The following is a 19296-nucleotide window of genomic DNA, read 5'->3' as shown; positions in this document are numbered from 1 at the left end:
CACCCTCATGCTCAGTTTCTTCCTCACGCCATCTCTTTCTCACAGCTTTCCACACATTCTCCTTCTTAGGCACTATTTCCCTCTTTCTTGTGTGGCGCGTGCATGCACTCACCCTTTCTCATGCTTTTGCTTTCTTGCTCACTTTCTTGTCCATGCTCACATTCTTTCTGTGCATTCCCTTTCTTGAGTGCCCTCTCTTTCTCACACCCTTGCTCCTTTCCTTGTCCTTGCTCTTATTGGTGCCCTTCTTCTTTCTTGTGCTTTCACTCTTTCTCTTTTCCTGGCTCTTCCTCACATGCATTTTGTCCATGCACTTAGTCTCCATCTCACACACTCACATGTTTCCTCAGGCACTTACACACTTTTCTGTGTCCTTACGCTCACTCTTCCTCAGGCGAGCTTTCTATTCCTCAGCTGATATCTCTCGATCATGCTCTCTCTTTTGCCCTCTCTCACCTGCATTCACGCTCTTTTACTTACTCTCACACATCCCCTCTCCCTTCCTATGTCATCTCTTTCTTTCTGTTCTTCACCTGCTCTCTCTCTTGTATGTTTGCTCTTCCTTGTGCACTCACTTCTTGTGTTCTTTCTCATGTGCACTTGTGCTTTCTCATGTGCTTCACTTCTTGCATGCATCCTCTTTCTCATGCCCTAATTATTTTTCATGCATTTCCTACTCCTCATGCCCTCTTTGACATGCATTTGCTTTTTTTCCACATACTTGCTTTTTCTTACACACCTGCCCTTTCTCACAGCTTTGTGCTCCATCTTTCTCACATGAGCTTTCTCTTTCTTGTTTGAGGTCTTTTACATGCTCTCCCTCCTTTCCTTTCTTGAGCACTCATTCTCAAATGCTTCTCCTTATGCTCTTCTCCTTCTTGCCCATTGTCTCTCCCCTCTTCTCTCTCCCATTTCTTTTCACTCTTTTATCCTTGCCCTTTTCCTCCTTTGTCCCCTTTACATAATTTTCTTTCTCTCTTTTTGCCTTTTTGTAATCTCTTTCCTTACCCTCTTCCTCTCCCCTATCTCCTTTCATTCTTCCTCACCCTCTCTTTTCCCTCTCTTTTTCTGTCTCTCATGCTCTTTCTTTCACACGAGCTCTTTTTTATGCTTTCATCTCTTAATTAAATACTCTCTTCACCAAAGTCCTGTACTCCCTATTGAGGAAGAAGTATATGATTACATTTTATGTTGCAGAATCCTGGAAGTGTGTAACGAGGTTTTAGACTCATCGTTTTTGTCTAGAAATGCTCAGTCCACAGTTTCAGACTAGGAGCCTGAACCATCATTGCTACATGGCAACACAGTTACAGTAAGAAAAAATACTGTTCTTATGAATAAATGCAGTTGCTGTCAAAACGCAGGCTCAGCTGACTGTTAGGAGCACAAGCCATGCCATGTGTAGTGTGCTTCATAAGCCATGTGCCACTTTCCCACAAAACATTAACTCATTAGTCTGTAGAATAAACTCCAGTACACAACTTGAGTATTTTCAAGAAGTTCAACTTGCAATATTTCTCCCACAACATTTATCTTAGCTTATAAAGACTCCAGTAGACTGAAGCAAATAAAGATCCATAGATAAACATTGTGGTTTCAAAAATTAGTCATGTCTTTGAACTACTGTTTCACCAGTCAATAATATTGCCTGTAAAGCTTTACATATTAACAGTATAACTTCAAATATGCATCTGTGTTTATATTCTGTACTAGAGGAACAAATGCTTTTAAATAATAATATAACCATGTTAATTTCAATGGTGTTGCTCTGCTGTAAGTCACACTGCTATAAATTTGATTTATTCTTTAATTAATGCAGTTAAAAATCAGTAATCAAAATTCATTGGGAAAATATTCAGTGCAGATCAAAGTGGCAACATCTAAAATCTAGGTTCATTAGTTAGAGTGTCTTTAGTTTTGCCATCTGCTTTCATTTAGCTCTTGAATTATGGAATGGTGGTGTGTGCATGTAATGTTGGTTCTTGGAGTTGTAGGATAAGTTTTAGTTTCTGTTTAAAATGTTTTTATTCTTGGTGGTTGGAGCGAAAGAACCTTTACATGTGCATTATAACACAGAATTCAAAAATTTGAAGAAGGCAAATGGAATTTATTTTTAATTCTAGCCATTCTCATTATTTGGAGGGCCTGAATCATGACTCTCAAATTCTGGGAGTTGGCAGCACTTTTTCCTTTTATTTCTAAGGAATAGAGTTACCTTTTTTTTCCATAAAGAAGTACTAACTATAAAATGTTTTTACAGTTTATGTAAAAATTGTCATGGGTTATAGTTTTCACAGGAATTTTCATGTATTATTCAGGTGGAGATCTACACCTGATTTTACTCCTTCTGAGCAGATAATGTTAATTTTTGCTGTACCCCCAGCTTTACTCCTGCCAATCTGTGGAATTTAAGCCATGATAGTGTGAAGTCTAGCATTTGGGTACTTACTATAATCAATTTCTATATGTCTTTTTAGAGAAAGAAGTAAATAAACGATTTCAAAAGATGGGAGAAAAATCACTCTCTAGTTTGTAAATTACTGCTTGCTTTTTTTTAATTAATATTATTTTCATGTGTTTACAAGTGTTCATCTTTGAAAATCTGTTTAAATGTATTTTAGGAGGGCTCAATGGACAGCTTGTATGAGCCTGTCCCAGAACGTCAAGAGCCCAAGGATACAACTACTATTGACAGCTGGGCTAGCACTCCAGAGAACAGGCATGTAAACTGTGGACCACCTGATAGATCTATGTCTCTGGTAAGTAAAATTTAATTGCAATGTATGCAATGTGTTTTGCAAAAAAATATTACACTGTATGCCAGTTTGTGTGTTCAGATGGCTTAACTGCCTGTTTGAACTATTTAGGCTCTTTAGAGCCACTGCTGAAACCTCATCTCTGTGGCCAATGACCTGATTTCTGTCCAGTCTTAAAAAGCACACTTAAAAACAGGTCATGAGTTTCTATATAGCTAGCAGCAAAGTGAGATTAGTGCAGCTTCACTGTACAAGGGAATTTCTCTTTGCAAGCAATAGCATGTGAAAATGCTGGGCACAGATATTAGTAGAGTTTGTGTCTACAGGATATACTACTGGTGTCTTCAGCTGTCCTTTTAAATTAACAAAAAAAATGCCTTTCTAAAGTGTAAGTTGTATGAATTTTGTAACTGGTGGCCTCTGGAATAACCTTTACATTTTACAAGACCTCATTAGGCAAACATGTGAAGGAGTTTGTCTTCTGGTTTCTTTCTTCTTAAATAATGTTACCCTACTTAATCCTTTATTATTTGTATGTTATTGGTATAATATATCATCGAGGCTTTGACAAATACTTTAGCATAGTATATGAAATTTCATAATCCTTTTCATTTCATAATCTCTGCTCTCTGCTTTACAATGCTCCTTCATTTATAATTACTATCTCTATCTGTAGCAACATATGATGCAGTCTGGTGAAGGAATAAAGAAAAAACAGGATGTTCATTATTCAAAGAAGAGAGACTGTCCTTCCTTCAGAAATTATGCCAAACTTTACCCATGTGGACTCTAGGGTGTGTACTGTGTACCTATGAGACTCTGGGCCTATGGTGTTGCAGTGTCAAAAGCAGGATTGCACACAGGACTTGCATGGAGAAAGTGCTGGAGCTGTGGGAAAGGAGAATGGCTGGGGAGTTGTGGCATGCACTTGCTGAGTTCCTAAAGGAATAGAAATAACTTCTTCTCACATCCTTCTGCTGCAACCATGTCTCTGTGCATGTCTCTCTCTTCCAGATAATCACCTTGGTGCTTTATATAATGGTCCTGGTTTTGAGAGCATAGCAACGCATAGATCTCAAGATGATTCCTCATAACATCAGCATAGATCTATGAGCTGGGTTCTGAAATGTGCCTACATTATCATTTTACTACAGTAGGTGTGAGATATTCCCCTGTGTGACAGGTCTCTCCCCATTATCAGGTTGTGACCTTGTTACTGTAAGAATGAGCCACCTCGGCGCTGTTCCAGCTAAGTGTGTTTAATCATGGTTGTGAAATATGGCTCTAACCTGATCCTAGCATGCTTATAGTATTTCAGTTGTGTGAAGGTCTAGCTATTTGGCCAGGGCTGTGCTACACAACTGTATTGAAGCATGACATTCTACTAACAAAGGTGGACATTAGAGTTCAGCTCCTTCATCCATTCAGCCTTTTTCCCCTTTGCTGTGACTACAAACCAACTTAACAGTTTATGACAACTACACTAATATTTCCTTGTCCAATAGATGTTTATCTGCTAGGAAGAGTATTTAGACAAAATAAAATTAAAGTTAAAATCAGATTCATTTTTTGCTACCCAGCATGTGACATATGATGTCCTAATATACTTTGCAATCGATAACTACTAGAAAATAGCCTTTATCTTGTCAAGGTATGGTAAAGACACATCTATAGCACTGTAGTCTGCTATGGTTTTCACAATGTGTAAGGCTAAGAATTAAAACTACAGTGTTTGTTTATGTCAGGCTTTCTGTTTCTTTTTCTTGTTTTGTTCTGTTTTCTGATTTGGCAGCATTACTTCAGACTCTTCATTATATTAGTATAGATTTAGGCTTCATAATTTTTTTTGGCTAAATAAAAATAATCAGTCTATCCAATACCAAACTTTGTTTTCATTGAGTCAGTCGAAATAATCAGATTTGCTGCTAGTGTAGGATTAGAAAATCCTGTATGTTAATCTGAACAAATTGTAGGAAGACATTTTTCACATTGCTCAGCGCTGATTTTGTGGGATGGCACCGCACAGTCCATGAAGATACATGACAGCAGCGAATAGAAGAATCCAGCACTTTGGTTTCTGCTAGCTCTCATCATAGATTTCTGCTTTCCTAATGGCACAATTATTCATCACTAAATTTAAATTTCATCATCGATAAAAACAACACTAAATGACTAAGCAAACTATTGGCTCACTAGATATTAACAAAAAGCTTCCTAAGACTGGTTGTGGGCTTTACTTTTTTCTGTTTTGAGAGAGTATTCAGCTCAGCACTTAACTAAAAATAACAGCTGGATGCTGTGTCACTGTGCTGGCTGTAGAATCAACATGATTATTTATAAAATACTCTCTAGAAATGGAAAACAAGATTAGTGATGACGTGTCAGCAGTAAGACCTATGGAAAAATGTCACTAAGGCCAAAGGACTCTGTGTAATCTTATCTGCTATTTCTAGCATGTGAGTTATTAGACCTACACCTTGGATGAAGCTGTTAAGCTTATTAACTGAGCCCATTTGTACTTCTCTCCCATTTTTAATTCCGTTACTTGGTTCCAGGCTGCAGGGTGGCCCCCACAGCATGATAAATTCAGAACATTATTGGCTCCCTCAGGACTTGATTTAGCCATCTATCATTATTCAGTAATGCACATACTTAAGTGCACTGCTAAGTAGGTATGGGCTCAAGTGTATGGTTTAAATGGTTGGCTGAACCATGGCCATGCAGGTTCCACAGAGCTGTTAAATCTCCTGAGGGTGGAGCAGCCTGGCACAACACTTTTTCTCCTTAGGAGGCTTTGCTGCTTTCCTTTTTTCTATACAACTTCAGAAATCAACAAGGCAGGCATTTGAAGTCTGCTTCCGTCAACTTAAAAAAAGGGAGACTAGGGCTGGAGGAACTTTTCCTTATACTGCAACAAGGTAGTTATTTTCTTGCAGTTATCTCGTCTGTTGTGATTTGTCCTAATCATAGCTGGGCTGTGACATTCTTCTGAAGACGTGGGAAATGTTTGGTACTCCAGTTGCTGAAGCTGTGCAGGACAAAATTCAGTGAACATACTCTTTGGGCACTTTTTGAATCGTGGTTATTTTTGTTCCTCACAAAACATCTGCCCAAATGACACATCCTGGATGAAGAATAATCTCTCTTTTGTATACAGTCTTCTCCTTCACATAATTCAGAAGACCTGTTTAGTATAATAAATGTTTTGCCTGTTATATTCCCACGCCAGGTTCCTGTGGTACTGTCTTGTGCCTGTTATACACACCTGCCTTTTGATTTTAATCCTCAGGGAACTGGCCTGTTAAATTTTTGGTCAATTTGCCTGTTGCTCAGCTTCAGTAATATTCTCAGACAGAAAGGAAAAAAATAGATTTATGGAGTTATTTGTGAACCTTATGCACAGCAAAGCTGAATTGGACCTTCCTCAGAAACAGTTGGTAGCCAACAGTATGTAATGAATAATACAGGTACTCTTTGCCTGTAACTACATTCTTAACTGGGAAACTGAATTTCTGCCTCTTACAGCTTGGTGTTACAGACTTCTACTTCATGAGCTGTCTTAAGCTTCTCAAGAAAAGAGTCTTCAGTATTAAAACTAATTTAATATATTTTCTGTCAGATTGCAATCATCAAACGTCATGAGATCCACATATTTTTCTACTGCTGACCATGATATGATCGACTACCCTATATGTCAGAAAAATGCCAAATAATTTATCAGTCTTTCTAAGTTATTGCCAGGAAAATCACAATCAGTCATGATACCTGCTTTAATCTGCAGTGTTATAACTGGCATTTGATTCCAGCGAGAGAAAGAAGAGGGCTAGTTATCTGAAATGATAATTTCCCTGTTTGCAAGTCTTAACAGACACAGAACCTGTAGCTTTCTCAGCCAGCTTGTAAACACCAGAGGGACTCATTCAATTCCTTAATTCAGAGTTATCTGATAAAAACAGGAGAGGACTTTACTAATATTCTTATAATGCTGAGTTTCCACATGTGCAGTTTGTTTCTAGGAAGCAGATCATTTGTATTTGGGATAGGGAAAGAAAGAATTGCTCCCATAAACAAGGTAATTATGCATTTTGGAGAATGTGGAGAGTAGAGTCTAGATGAATCTTAATTTGCATTCTAAGATAAAAGATGTTTTAAGAACAGCTTAATTTCTAGTTTCAGATTAAATTTACATAATATTTTAAGTGTGGTCAAATACTGAAAAGATACTTAAAACAAGAAAGTCCAAACGTTTAATTTATTCTTGTACTCCAATTTAGCCAGCTGATTAAGACATAGCAGGAAGAGACGTGTCAAATAAAAGGTGCCATTTTAAAATGATCATTTAAACCCACTGTCATATTCCATTGAGGCATTGCATCCCATGATATCCAGTGAACTCACAACAGTATCACCTCAATGTAAGATGTAATGCCATACATGCATCTTTTGCTGGATTTCAAGAAATGACGATGAAGTACTGTTTTCAAATCATGGAGCAAAAGATCAAACCTACAAGTCTATGTTTCATGTTTCACACAAGATGTTTGGCATGTGAAGACATGAATTAATAGTCTTTCCAGGTATATGGCTACGTTGAGGTTTAGAGAGTGCCCTGTCTCCAATTTTTTCCCTGGATCATATACGGTTTCTAACTTACAATATCCTTTGGTTTCTGACCTCCACGTATAATGCTTCTTTTAACAAGCCTCTTTGAAATCAATTACTTGATATTTTTAAATGAAATGTTGACACTACCCTTTTAAAAGTGCCATAAAATAACTTTTGCAACATTTTGCAACTTCTGTTTGCCTATGCACCTCATCTAGTAATTTCTTTAGAGCTATTGAAAAGATTTGTCCCAAGACTAAAATGCTGATTTTTTTTTTTTTCCAGCAAGAAGTTTATCTTACATTGCTTGCAGTATTTCAAAGTAGATTTTGTATACCCCTTTGATCTGCACACAACATCTGTGAACAAATCTACACATGCAGAAAAAAATTATGTGGAAACTGCATACAATTATTAACATTCAAAAATGTCCAGGTGCTAACAGGACCTCCTACACTCAGCTAAAATAAATTCGGTGCAGTAAACAGCCTTTTCTTAATGCACTCTCCTGAAGAAACTTAAAAAAATCTATGATGGATTTTACTGAGAAGAGAGGAAAAATATAAAATGCTCAATTATGCACTTACACTGTTTTATGTAGTACATATTTTTGTTTTTCATCATGCAACCTGAATGACATTTTGAAATTGCTGTGGTCAAAGCCATGCAGATGAAGATAGTATTACACAAAAGAAATAAATTAAACATAAGAATATGAGAAATAGGTCCATACACTGAAGTTTTCATATTTATAAAATAATGAACGTGGGTTGTTTTTTTGGTTTTTTTTTTTTTTTTTTTTTTTTTTAATTTCTCTAGTTGCACAGCAGATTGAAGTGACATTCATCATGGACATTTTTATCCCAGTTTCTGCTTTCTAGGCTGGAAGAAATAGATATGAAAGTGATACAGTGCTTTGATATTCTGTCTCAAGAGATATCAAAATAGCATAGCGATCAGAGATCTGTTCTGTCCTAGCATGACGTCCTCAGGTTTTCTTAAAATTAACTTCAAGTCCTAGGGTAACTGTGACAGCAAAGATGCAGCAAGATGTTTTGGCATTATTTGCAGAGTGAGGCACCCTTTTGTTCATTCTTTCAACACCCACATAACTCTTCTCTTTCTTCCCACCTCTTGTCAAGGTACATATCATCTGGACCCTGGGGATTGTATGATGTTGCCTCCAGGCCAGTGCTGGGTTCTGATTTGGTGCCTCTGAAAGCTTTGCCAGGCCAACTTGCACAATTTTCAATTTTACTTGCAGCTTCCTGCTCTCTTCCACATTCCTCTGCAGTAATGGGGTTACAGAGTCTGCATCCCTCTGTGTACTTCAGAAAGCTACATCCCATGTAGCTTTCCCAGAACATGTAACGTGGGTATTTTATTGTAATAAAATAATATTACTATGGAATAATTATTATATCATTCTTGGGGTAAGCACATCATTCTGTTTTTTCAAGGCTATTACTGTTATCAACTCCTTGAGAGCCATGGATATGGAAACCACTTAAAATTAGGACTCATAACTACATGTATTCTCTGCTGCACTATGTCCTCCACAGCTTCATCTGTTAGAAAAAGAAAGACTGGCAATGTCAGTGGATATTAAAAACACTAATCAAAAGTACAAAGTACCTCAATCAGTGTCTTTCCAGTGTGGAAAATATTATATTTGGTTTAAACATATTTTGATTTTCATAGACTTTTTTTTTTGTTTTATCTTTCAAAAGGAATTTCCTGACTTTGAAAACACAGTGACCAAAAAAAGAAAGTAAGTTGAGACCAGTTCGAGGTCTACACAGTGTCACTATACTTGTCTGTACCTTTCATCCTTGTTGTTTTACTAATGTTTGCCAATGTTGCATTAATTCTTATAGAGTACTTGTATTAATGTTGCAGCTGGAAAGCAAGTAACAAGCTTGTAATGCATTACAAAATCTCTTTTGCCATGATTTTTCATACACATAAAGCTTTCTTTCAAAACATCAGAGCCAGGACAGCTAAAATCAAAAGCAGTTAATCTGAGCTTGGTTTAACCATATGTCTACTTTTCAGAGAGATTGAAGTGGTAACCTATTTTATAGCATATTTGCACCATTGACCTGATAATCTCCTGAAGAGTTTTTTGTTTGTGTTTTTAATCCAAGTAAAAAATTAGTTTGCAAAATGATTCAGATAAAGCAGGTCAGACTGTATTTTATCAAAGTATATTTGTGACAGCAGCATGCTTTGCATCCATTCATCAAGACACAATGCTATGGTTTGGCTAATGATTAATATATATTTGTAAGCAGAGGAATTCATTTTGAAAATTCTTTTTTGGCTTCAGGTTGAAGGCTATTGCATTACTGAAGTGGTCCCCTTCAGATGAAATCTGAAATCCTGCCTGATGGAATGATAGAGACAGATCTTATTTGTCTGGTTGTGACAGACATGAAAATCCCTGGAATTTTTTTTTTTTTTTTTTTTTTGGTAGGTGGGGCTCCACTAAATTGTGAACATCAATATTATCTATGTCTATTGCTGAGAAATTTCAAAACAAATAAGGATTTCAAATAAAATCAAGAGCTCCTTTGTCTTAAGTAACAGTTTTAATCTATTTCTGGTCAACTGATAAAAAAACTAGTAACTTATCAACTGCAAACACAGACATATATGTACTCAGAGCTGTGAGATCTGTTATCTGTGACGAGACAGGGCTTTGTGAAAATGGTCCCAAAATTGCATTAATTAAAGTATGGACATAACTCTACTATTCATGGTTTTCTCATCAATTTTTAACACTTCTAAGGAAGTCGAACTACTTTGTAGGGCTTATCCAAGGTTCACCCTACCAAGCTCTACCAAATATGATGCAATCACCTAATTGCCTAAGAGTCTCCTGCTTAGACCAGAACTAAGAACCCCAGGAGTAGAAATAGTAGTCCATAGCTACAGTGTCAAATGTTACAATTCAAATAAAACTATTCTATTCTAAAACTAATCCTAATCTAAATGAATTATCAGAATTTAGAAGGGTTGTCTGGATCATTTGGCTAATCAATATAAAAAATGAGTAAGGTCAAGGAAAGTAATTTCATTCGACATTAGAAGACTTTGTAGTGATAATTATTTCATTGTGAGTGTCCAACCATCACTATCCTAGCATGATAAGCCCACTGATAATGCAGAAATTTTCACATTGGCCTTTTCTGTAGATATGGAGAAAGTGACTAAGGAATTATCATTCTCTTTTTCTTACAATGGGGCAACAAGGAAGCACCAAATGAAACAGAGTAACAGAAATAAACAGAAATATGTTTAATTTAGACATTAAGAATTAAATTGTGGAACTCTGGAAGAAAAAAAAAAAAATTCAAGTGGTTTCAAAAGGAACTAGTGTTTATGGACCAGTTCCTTTAAAAATATCAATAGTTCAGTTGTACCCTCTTGCTCAGGAAGCCCTTCAGCACCTACATGTCTGAAGTTGGGAGATGGATCTCAATTTTTCTGCTTTTTCTCTTCTACTGATCATTGTCATATATTAGAGAGTCTCAGGTCTCATCTAGTATAATCTTCTGACTTCATCCTCTAGCTCATAAACTGCTCTTCACTGGACTTTTTATGGATTAAGAGAAACAAATAAATTCACAGGGTAAATCTCTGTTAATTCAAAGATTTATTTTTCTGCTGTTAAGCTACTATATTCCTTAAGTCATCATCTATAAACCACTGACCACAGATAGATGCATGAGTTAGGGCTATTCCTTGATGTAAATGTGCAAAAAGCTCAAGGTTTATTTGGGCAATAAAATGTAATTCAAGGTCGTGGGGGTGGTATGTACAAGTGTAGCTCTTTGGTTCAATCCATTATTATGTCATCAAACTTCAGACACTATTTTCTAAAAGTTGTAGGGCACTTCAGATCCTGTCTAAAGAAAAAGATCCCTTATTTTCTTCCTGATGGGGTCCCTGATTCAGTCATGAATTCTTCATTCCAAAAAGAAACTTAAATAACATTTTTACAGAATGAAAACTCAGAAGCTCGCAGAGCATTGTGTGGCATGTGGGAGTAGATGATTGGGTGAATGAGAAAAGACAAGTAACTCCAATTAAAGCCGGTGGAAATTGCACCACTAAATCCCTGTGCACTACTTCGAAGAATTAGTTTGAAAATATCCATATTTGATTAAATGTACTTTCGTTTTTTATTCTGACTTTCAGCTAATGGTAAATTCTTTTAATTCTTTTAGATCCATCCAGAAGTCCATGTCTGAAAATGAAGCATTTGGTTAGTAACTGCTTAAATCATTTACTGTATACTTGCTAATCTCACAGAGCCAACTTTAATTAAGGGTCTGATTTGCTTTACAGCTGTTGTAGCAAATGCAAAGGAAAAGAAAAAATACAATTAATCTATCTATATTCCCCCCACCCTCCCTGCTTTCCACAGACACATTTGTAGGTAGATATTGAAAGCAAGCTAATAAACATAGAAGGCAAATTACAATTTAAAGAACCTGTTATGGGACAGCATAAGAAATACTCAGCATTTCCAGCATTTCTTTTAGTAATTTCAATTAAAAATTGAAATATCTCTGATCTAATCAAACTCAGGTCCCTGCCCTTTCCCACATTAAAATTATTTCTTTCAGCTTTCCCAAACAAATTCACCAAAGAAGAAATTCAGGGGTTTGTTTTTTTGGGGTTTTTTTCCAACCTGAAATTGACGCTGCATATAATTATCCATAGTTGTGATTCAATGGGTTCTATTTTGTAAATCCTCTGTAGGAAATAAACATCAGTTTCTTAAAAAGCAAAAATTCCTATTTTTATTCAGTGAAATCTTCCCGTTAACATTCTATTATTTATTCTTTGGAGTTTGGGTTTAGTTGTTGTATCTAGTCCTTACTGTGTAAAAAGGTTGTTATCTCTGCCTGTAACAATGCAGCTATACTTCATAACAATGGGTCTCAGATATAGATGAAAGTTCCCTTATGTTAAGACTTCATTCTGTAGCCCTGTACTCAGAAGACTTTCATGTAGAACAGTATCATTTGGTCTACAGCATCCAGGCTCTAATGAATTCCCAGCGCTTGACAGAATCAACAAGTGCTTTCATAAAGAAAATTTTCTGACATAGTCAGAGTGAAACCAGCATTGAAAAAAACTTCAGAACGGAAAAACAAAACCAGAAAGCACAAAAACTTAATAGTTATCAATATTGCTTGAAGCAGACCACTTTGAAGTTCACTGAGAGAACAGGAGAATGGCCATCTTGTTCTCAAACCCAACCTAGTTTCTCCCATTCAAGCTGAGAGAGTACTGGCCTTGGAGCATGTGTGACATAGATGTGGGTATCTTTGATGCTATTTCTTGCTAACACTAACTCATTCACTGTAAAATTAAATAATATTTATACAATTCCTGGAAGCAAAATGAAGGCACAGATGTTCTGTGGGCTCTTAGGTCTTAAAACCAGGGTTAAGATAATAATCATTCTGATCGTGTTTTAACAGTGTTAAATGAGGTATTAGACAGCAGCAAAAGATGATAAAACTTGAAGTCTGCCCACAGTAAATACCATCCGTCCATCAAATTTCCTGTATTGCAAAATCATTAGTTTGTTTCTGTGTTTGAGCAGATGCTACAGTATTCTGTAAGCTTGTTTGATTTTCATTCTGATTCTATTTTTATAGTCTTCCCTGTTATTTCACAAGTTTGCAATGAATTCAGGTGACTGCTCTCTGTGCTTTTACTTTAGACAGGAAAAATGTGAATGGCACACTTTGGCAGGGTTCCAAGAAGCCGGAGAATGATTCGTACATCAGAAGGCACTGTCAGCTTGAAGGTAATCGCTAAACATATTTTAGCTGATTTTGCATTTTTCATAAAGTATTTAAAAGGGAACGTAGGAAAATGTCACATTTTCCACCAATAATCTAGCTAAATAATTTGTCCTTTTGAGATTTGTCTTGTTCAAGGGGAAAAAAAACAGTAGTTAAAATAAAGCTTACCTTAAAACTGGGAAGCTAAGAACACACTCTGTGATCAATTCACTTTGTAGTCCATGGGCCAAAGAAGACTTTCACTACAGTAAATTGCCATAGTCATGTTGTATAGGGCTTGCCAACTGTAATATGAGCCTATAGTAGGAATCCATGTTCCCTATATACTTTACACTGCTCCAGGTATCCAACAGGGAAACAGTGTAACTTTTCCTGGAAAAAAAGGTCCAAAAGAGAGCTGGTAAAACTTTGTAGGCAACTGTTTTGTCCAATTCTCTTTCTAAACCTGTTTTGATCAACTTTATTGAAACAACCTCCCAACTAATGTATAAGAAGCTGCTAGTGAGACTGTTTAAGAGTTGACCAGTACAAACTCATTAAAATAACTACGAGAAATAACAAGTGAGCAGTCACCTTGTCTATTTAAACACAAACTGGACTTTTAAAAATCAAAATGCTTTGATAATCTTCTTAATGTTGCTTCCAGGAATAGAATTCTTATTTCTACTTTTAAAGTCAAGGTAGATCCATTATAGTTGCCTAATGAGACCAAACCAGACAAGGTTCAGCAGAAACAGAAACCAAGATATGTAAGATTAAAGTGGATGTGCGTTTTGTTCTCTTCTTAAGCCAGCAAAATGGGAAGATGGCCATTGCCTTAGCTTTTAATATCACCTGTACAAATGGTCTAGATATCATTCACTGTTAGGAGATTCCACCGTTACCTAGATATGCCAAAGAAAGCAGAGGACAGGGCACCAGCTTTCCCCCTGGATTTCATTCCCTTCACCACTTGAGGATAAACTCTTAATTGCTTGGACAATAGATCTGAAATTGCAATACCTATTTTATTTTCCCATGCTTGGGCAAATTTGGTTTCGTGGAACTGGAATTAGAAAGAAGAGATGACTGGAAAATTTAGAGGAACTCTACTCTTGTGATGAACTGATGAGGTGAAAAGGGACTTCCAAGTGGGTCTCATTGGCTTGCAAAGGAAAAGGCTCTAATGACAGGTGAAAGAAATACTAGGCATTTCTCTCCAGACAAGTCCTAATTTTAACCAAAAACATTTTGGAATGTTTCCTCAAACTACTCCAAATGCTGTCAGTTTGGAGGCGGAAAAAGGCTCAATGAGAAATCAGAACTTTTTGACCTTTCTCCGGAGTCTTTTCTACTTAAGACTTTTTTACTCTTTTAAATATCCAAAGTATGCAAAAGAAGCATTGCACATTCTAAAAGCTGACAAGTGTTGTAATCGAAGGGCAGGGGCCCAGAGGGAACAGGAAACAAAGCTGGCAGCTAAATAAAAATCTCCCTTTCCCCTACTGCAGTAAAATTATTTCAGAGGAAGTCCCCTTCACACAGTGGTGAAAACCACTGCAAGGAGATTTACAGTGTATCACTATTGATCAGAATAATTTATCACTATTGATCAAACCTTTCTCTTAACAGAGATAATGCTTCAAGGTCTGCAAGTCTATTGCATAATATGAATTTCTATTAGATGTAATAAACCATGCGTGGTGGCCGGTATAGACTTCTGTGCTTACTTCAGAGATGTATCCACAGACCTGACCCAAATCTCACTGAAATCCATGAAAAGACATCCACTGATGCTGGAAGCCTTTGGATTATGTCATTAATGCTGTTGTGTGTATTACGTCTACAAAAATCAGTTTTCCAGACTGATAAGGCAGTAAAAACGTATACATCCCACAGACACAATAGTGGGAATGCCTGTCTTTTCTCACAAGCCCAAACCCTAATGATCAGTACCAGATTTTCCAGTCTAGAAGCATTGTTGTTGAAAAAGTTGACTATGCAAGTCACAGACATTGGGCTTCCATGAGAGTATTACAGAGACAAACAGAAAATAATTGACACCTCTCAGAGTCAATGCACGTAATTCTTCACACTAAAGCGACTGGTATCCATCACCAGATGAGGAGGACAACACTGCAGTTTACATATATCTTTTGCTTGTTGGTTTTTTTTTTTTTTTACCCAAATACCCTATTACATATTTCCATGGAGTTAAGAGTTGATTTAAGCAAGATTTAAGAGTACTGTGGATGCAGGTCATTATGGCTGGCAAAGGGCATTGTGGTTGAGGGGGACCACTAAGTTTTACTTTAATAACTTGCAGTTCATTTGGTTTTGAACGAAATTACATTAACAACAGTGTCACTCCATGTAGTCTTTCAGGCTAAAGTCATTATATGTTGCCTTGCATTTCTTTATGATTCAGTTGCAAACAGATACCAAATAATACTCTTTTGGACTAAACTGTAAGAGGACTTGTGGGCACAGGACTGAACACTGCTAGACTTAACTTTTAGAGTAAGCTGACAGAACACAGGGCTACAGTGTGCAGCGATGCCTGCAGGAGATGAAAACAAATTAGCCTGAGGACCAGAAACAACCCACTTATGTTAATCTGGTGTTGCATAAGCACTGCTTGACATGAGTTATGCTGCTTCTAGTAGTCCACCTAGATCTATATTTAAATAAACTGGATGGTCATACACCTGGCCTTCAGTGACTTCAAGGAGATTTGTAGGTGCTTGACAAAACTAAAAATCTGTTCAGTCAAGTTAGATTTCAGAATGTAACATACTTTTTGGAAAAGCTTTTGGGTTTATTGTAACCATCAGGTATGTAGGGGAAAGAGACTGTCCTATTATAATAGAAGTTCTTACAGAAGCCTCTAAAGGCAAACTTGTGCAATAAAATTTTCTGTGACTCATTTTTCCTCTTCCTGTTGACGCACATAGCAAATGAAGGAAATTGTTTGATGCGGTTTTCGATGCAACTGATTTATGGTTTCAAGGTGGAACTAGGATGTGAAAAGACTGTTGCTCTTTTTTGTCCAATGCCCAGAGTGAAATTTGTGAGTTTTAACCCAGTCTCAAAAACATCCAGGTTGCAAAACTATGAGGAAGATTATTTGTTATCATATTACAATTTTTGTTTTCAGAGGATTTTCTTCTAGGCAAAAAAAAACAATCCTAAAAATGTCTCTTGATTCAGAATTTGCTTTAAAAATAACATATCAAAATATATGTGCTGTTACCTGTACAGTGGCTTTTTAATTGTTTCACTCACATAAGTTTATGTTTCTTTTTGTCTAGCTTCATGCACATTGTAGTCTCATTTAATTCTAACATAAGCATAGGCATTTTGAGGACTGGGATCTTACTTACCTCTTTGAATACAAATTTCGTGATCATATTCAAACACTTCTTTTCATGTGATAACCAAAGAATCTCAGGCACTTGGAATTATTCACTGAATTAACCCTTTTCCTGTTGATTTTAGAGAAAACAATGCAATCAGTCTCACCTGCCTACAGTTAGCTTTTGTGAATCTATATGTTAAGTTAGCCGTCTTTCTGCAAACAGGAGAATTACTCATGTTGTAAAGTATTCCTCAGTAGCAATAAGGATGCCAAGTTAGGATTCATGAGAAAAAACTAACACATTCCTGCTGGTTTCTAGTAACTTTGGGAAAATAGGATAGCCATTTGTGCTGTGATTCGCAGATAATTTTTCTTCTGTATTTTTCCTGCAAAATAACTGAGTCCCTCTGATATCTGTGTTGATGGAATCTAATTGCTAAGGCCTTACTACAGTAGTATAATGGTGGATGGTTTGCCTTAAGAGTGGGACTAAGTGTAGATCTCTCAAAGTAGATTTACTAAGAGTAAACTTTTTAAAGAGTTGTTTGACCTATTATTGCTTATTGTTGTAATGAAGGTAAATACCCTTCCCATGCAAAGCATCAGTTTCTTGGAAGAGATGGAAGGACGTTCATTCTTTGAAAGCAATTTCTAATCTAAGCTAATTGAATTCAATTGCAAAGATCATTTTTGCCCTTCAGTTTTTATATGAGTATTCTACGCTTTTCTGCTGTAAATTAGCAGGGCAAGAAGCAGTGCTTGGTGGGGTTCTGGGTTAGTAAGCTGAGTACTAAGTACAGATGAAGACGTAAACGTGAATTAGTTTTATTTATGTCAGTCAGTTTGCTAATTTTTTATGTAGTCTTACTTCAAAGCAGTTTGAGATAAAATGCATGCTTAAATTATATAAGATTAACTTCAGAGAGTCAAAATGTCAGCTCAAAACATCAAGTGCAATTCAAATTATATTCTTCAGAAAAACTTAAAACAGGACATTTTAAAGCATGATTTTTTTTTTACATAATTCACAGAAGATAGTATTACTGGTGATGGGATACATTTGCTGCAAGGAAAGAAGACAGAAGAAACAACATGCCAGGTGAAAGAACTGCTCTTTTTTTCAGAATCTAAAATGTCATTCAAATAAAATGCATATTTCTTGCTTCATTCAGTATTTGCCTAGCCTAAACTTCATACTCAGTATACTTGTGTGTTTTAGAAGCTGACTTTAAAGGAAGACTCTGGTAACTACGTAAGTTGTGCACCATTTTCATTATGTAGACCATATGGGGTTTAATACTTAGAAAACTTTTTCTTTCCCTGAATTAATACATTTCTGTTAAGTTGATATGCTGGAATTGTGTCTAGCAAGATCTGTACTAAGTGTTTGGATTGGTCTCGTATGCTCCATATTGACATATATATCCTAATGCTTTCTGAATTTCTGTGAATATATAACATATCTCCCCTTTATAATACTACATTAGTTATCCTATCAGCATGAGCAATTAAGGAATTCTGACACTTGGGTTTGCATACTAATAATAACATAAAAGTAGGTAACAACCCATCAGCTGGCTAGTAGCAGAGAGGTGAGGAGAAAGACTTCTGTCTCTGGAATTTGAATGACTGGCATTTATTTCACTTCCAGTCCAAGTTTGCCCTGATATGTTACTTAAAGGGCCAGTTCATATCTGTTGCAAATCAGATTATCTCTGCTGATTTCACGTGACATAACAATTTACCCAGTTTGAGAATCTGACCAAAAGTGTGTAACATATGCCTATATGTGTGTGTGTCTAAATAAGGAATTAATACAATAAATTATTTAAAAGCTGAAAATCTGGTAAATTTTCCTTTACAGAAGAGTATTGCATTGAAGGTTATCATTAAACTTTATAAAAGGCTCCAAGCTGAGTTTCCTCTGCTGTTCCTATACAATGTCAGGAGTTCTTTTGGATGTTTAGGTTAAAAGCAAGAAAAAACTGTACATGCATCACCCTGAAGGCATCTGAGATAAGACAGGGAGCTGTGAAGACCTAGACTTTAGGGAGTGCTCAGCTCCAGTGTAGGCCAGAGACAAAATCTGGCTTAAAAAATCAAATGATCTGTGTATTGGGGAACAGATGACCATGTCAGAAACTGGTGACTTGAAAGTCAGTATGTACCGGTTTTGTCCTGCTTTCCCTTGGGTTTTATCTCTCTCTGTATTGTTAGTTTGTTCCCATGATTATCTCCTCTCCCCACTGTCAAATGTAGGTGAGGGGGAAGGAAAGGGGAAAAGCGCTCTTTTCTCTTCTACATCTTTCAATCTCTTTCTTTGTTTTCTTCCTCTTACTTCCTAAGTGTTAAGAAGACATTATTCTTTGATTTCCCACAGCAGTTCTTCCCTTAGCGTGAGGGATCTCTGGCTGTGCCTCTATCCTGCCATGACAGCTTCTGAGCTGATTGCTGGTTAAGATCCTGGAGGACATTCCCCAGACATGATAGAACATAGAGGGGAAAAGGGAAGAAGAATTAACAGGGAATAAGACCTATGTTTGCTTTGAGTATAAATTTCCTTAAAATCCATTAAAGCATCTCCCCATGAATATTCATCCCCTTTTAAAAGCAAAGTTCTGTTTTTGACTTCTCTAATTTTTTTGAAGACACTTTTTGGGGAATGTGACTAATGAACTGTAGGTACTTGGAGGCCTCCAAGCTTTAGTACCAACTTAAGACCTATTGAACTTTTTTTTTTTTTAAATTTCAATTTTTGTGACATTATTTT

General features: G+C 36.4%; 1 protein-coding gene across 5 annotated transcripts in view; it reads left to right on the top strand.

The window, feature by feature from the left end:
• The window catches only part of SAMSN1 (SAM domain, SH3 domain and nuclear localization signals 1), a 97859-nt gene that overhangs the window by 14584 nt on the left and 63979 nt on the right, over positions 1-19296 (top strand). Inside the window, exons 3-8 of one of the 5 annotated variants that reach the window (XM_074901897.1) lie at positions 2622-2759; positions 9092-9132; positions 11594-11631; positions 13105-13191; positions 17558-17625; positions 17746-17778. In XM_074901897.1, the coding sequence (XP_074757998.1) occupies positions 2622-2759; positions 9092-9132; positions 11594-11631; positions 13105-13191; positions 17558-17625; positions 17746-17778 (405 nt within the window). Of the gene's footprint in view, positions 1-2621; positions 2760-9091; positions 9133-11593; positions 11632-13104; positions 13192-17557; positions 17626-17745; positions 17779-19296 lie in introns of those variants that run through there. The other 4 variants (XM_074901905.1, XM_074901915.1, XM_074901934.1 and 1 more) reach the window with 4 other exon arrangements.

Source organism: Athene noctua, chromosome 1, assembly GCF_965140245.1.
Source record: "Athene noctua chromosome 1, bAthNoc1.hap1.1, whole genome shotgun sequence".
Lineage (NCBI taxonomy): Eukaryota > Metazoa > Chordata > Aves > Strigiformes > Strigidae > Athene > Athene noctua.
Note: the sequence above shows the minus strand (reverse complement) of the source record. Positions and strands in the feature narration are given on the sequence as shown.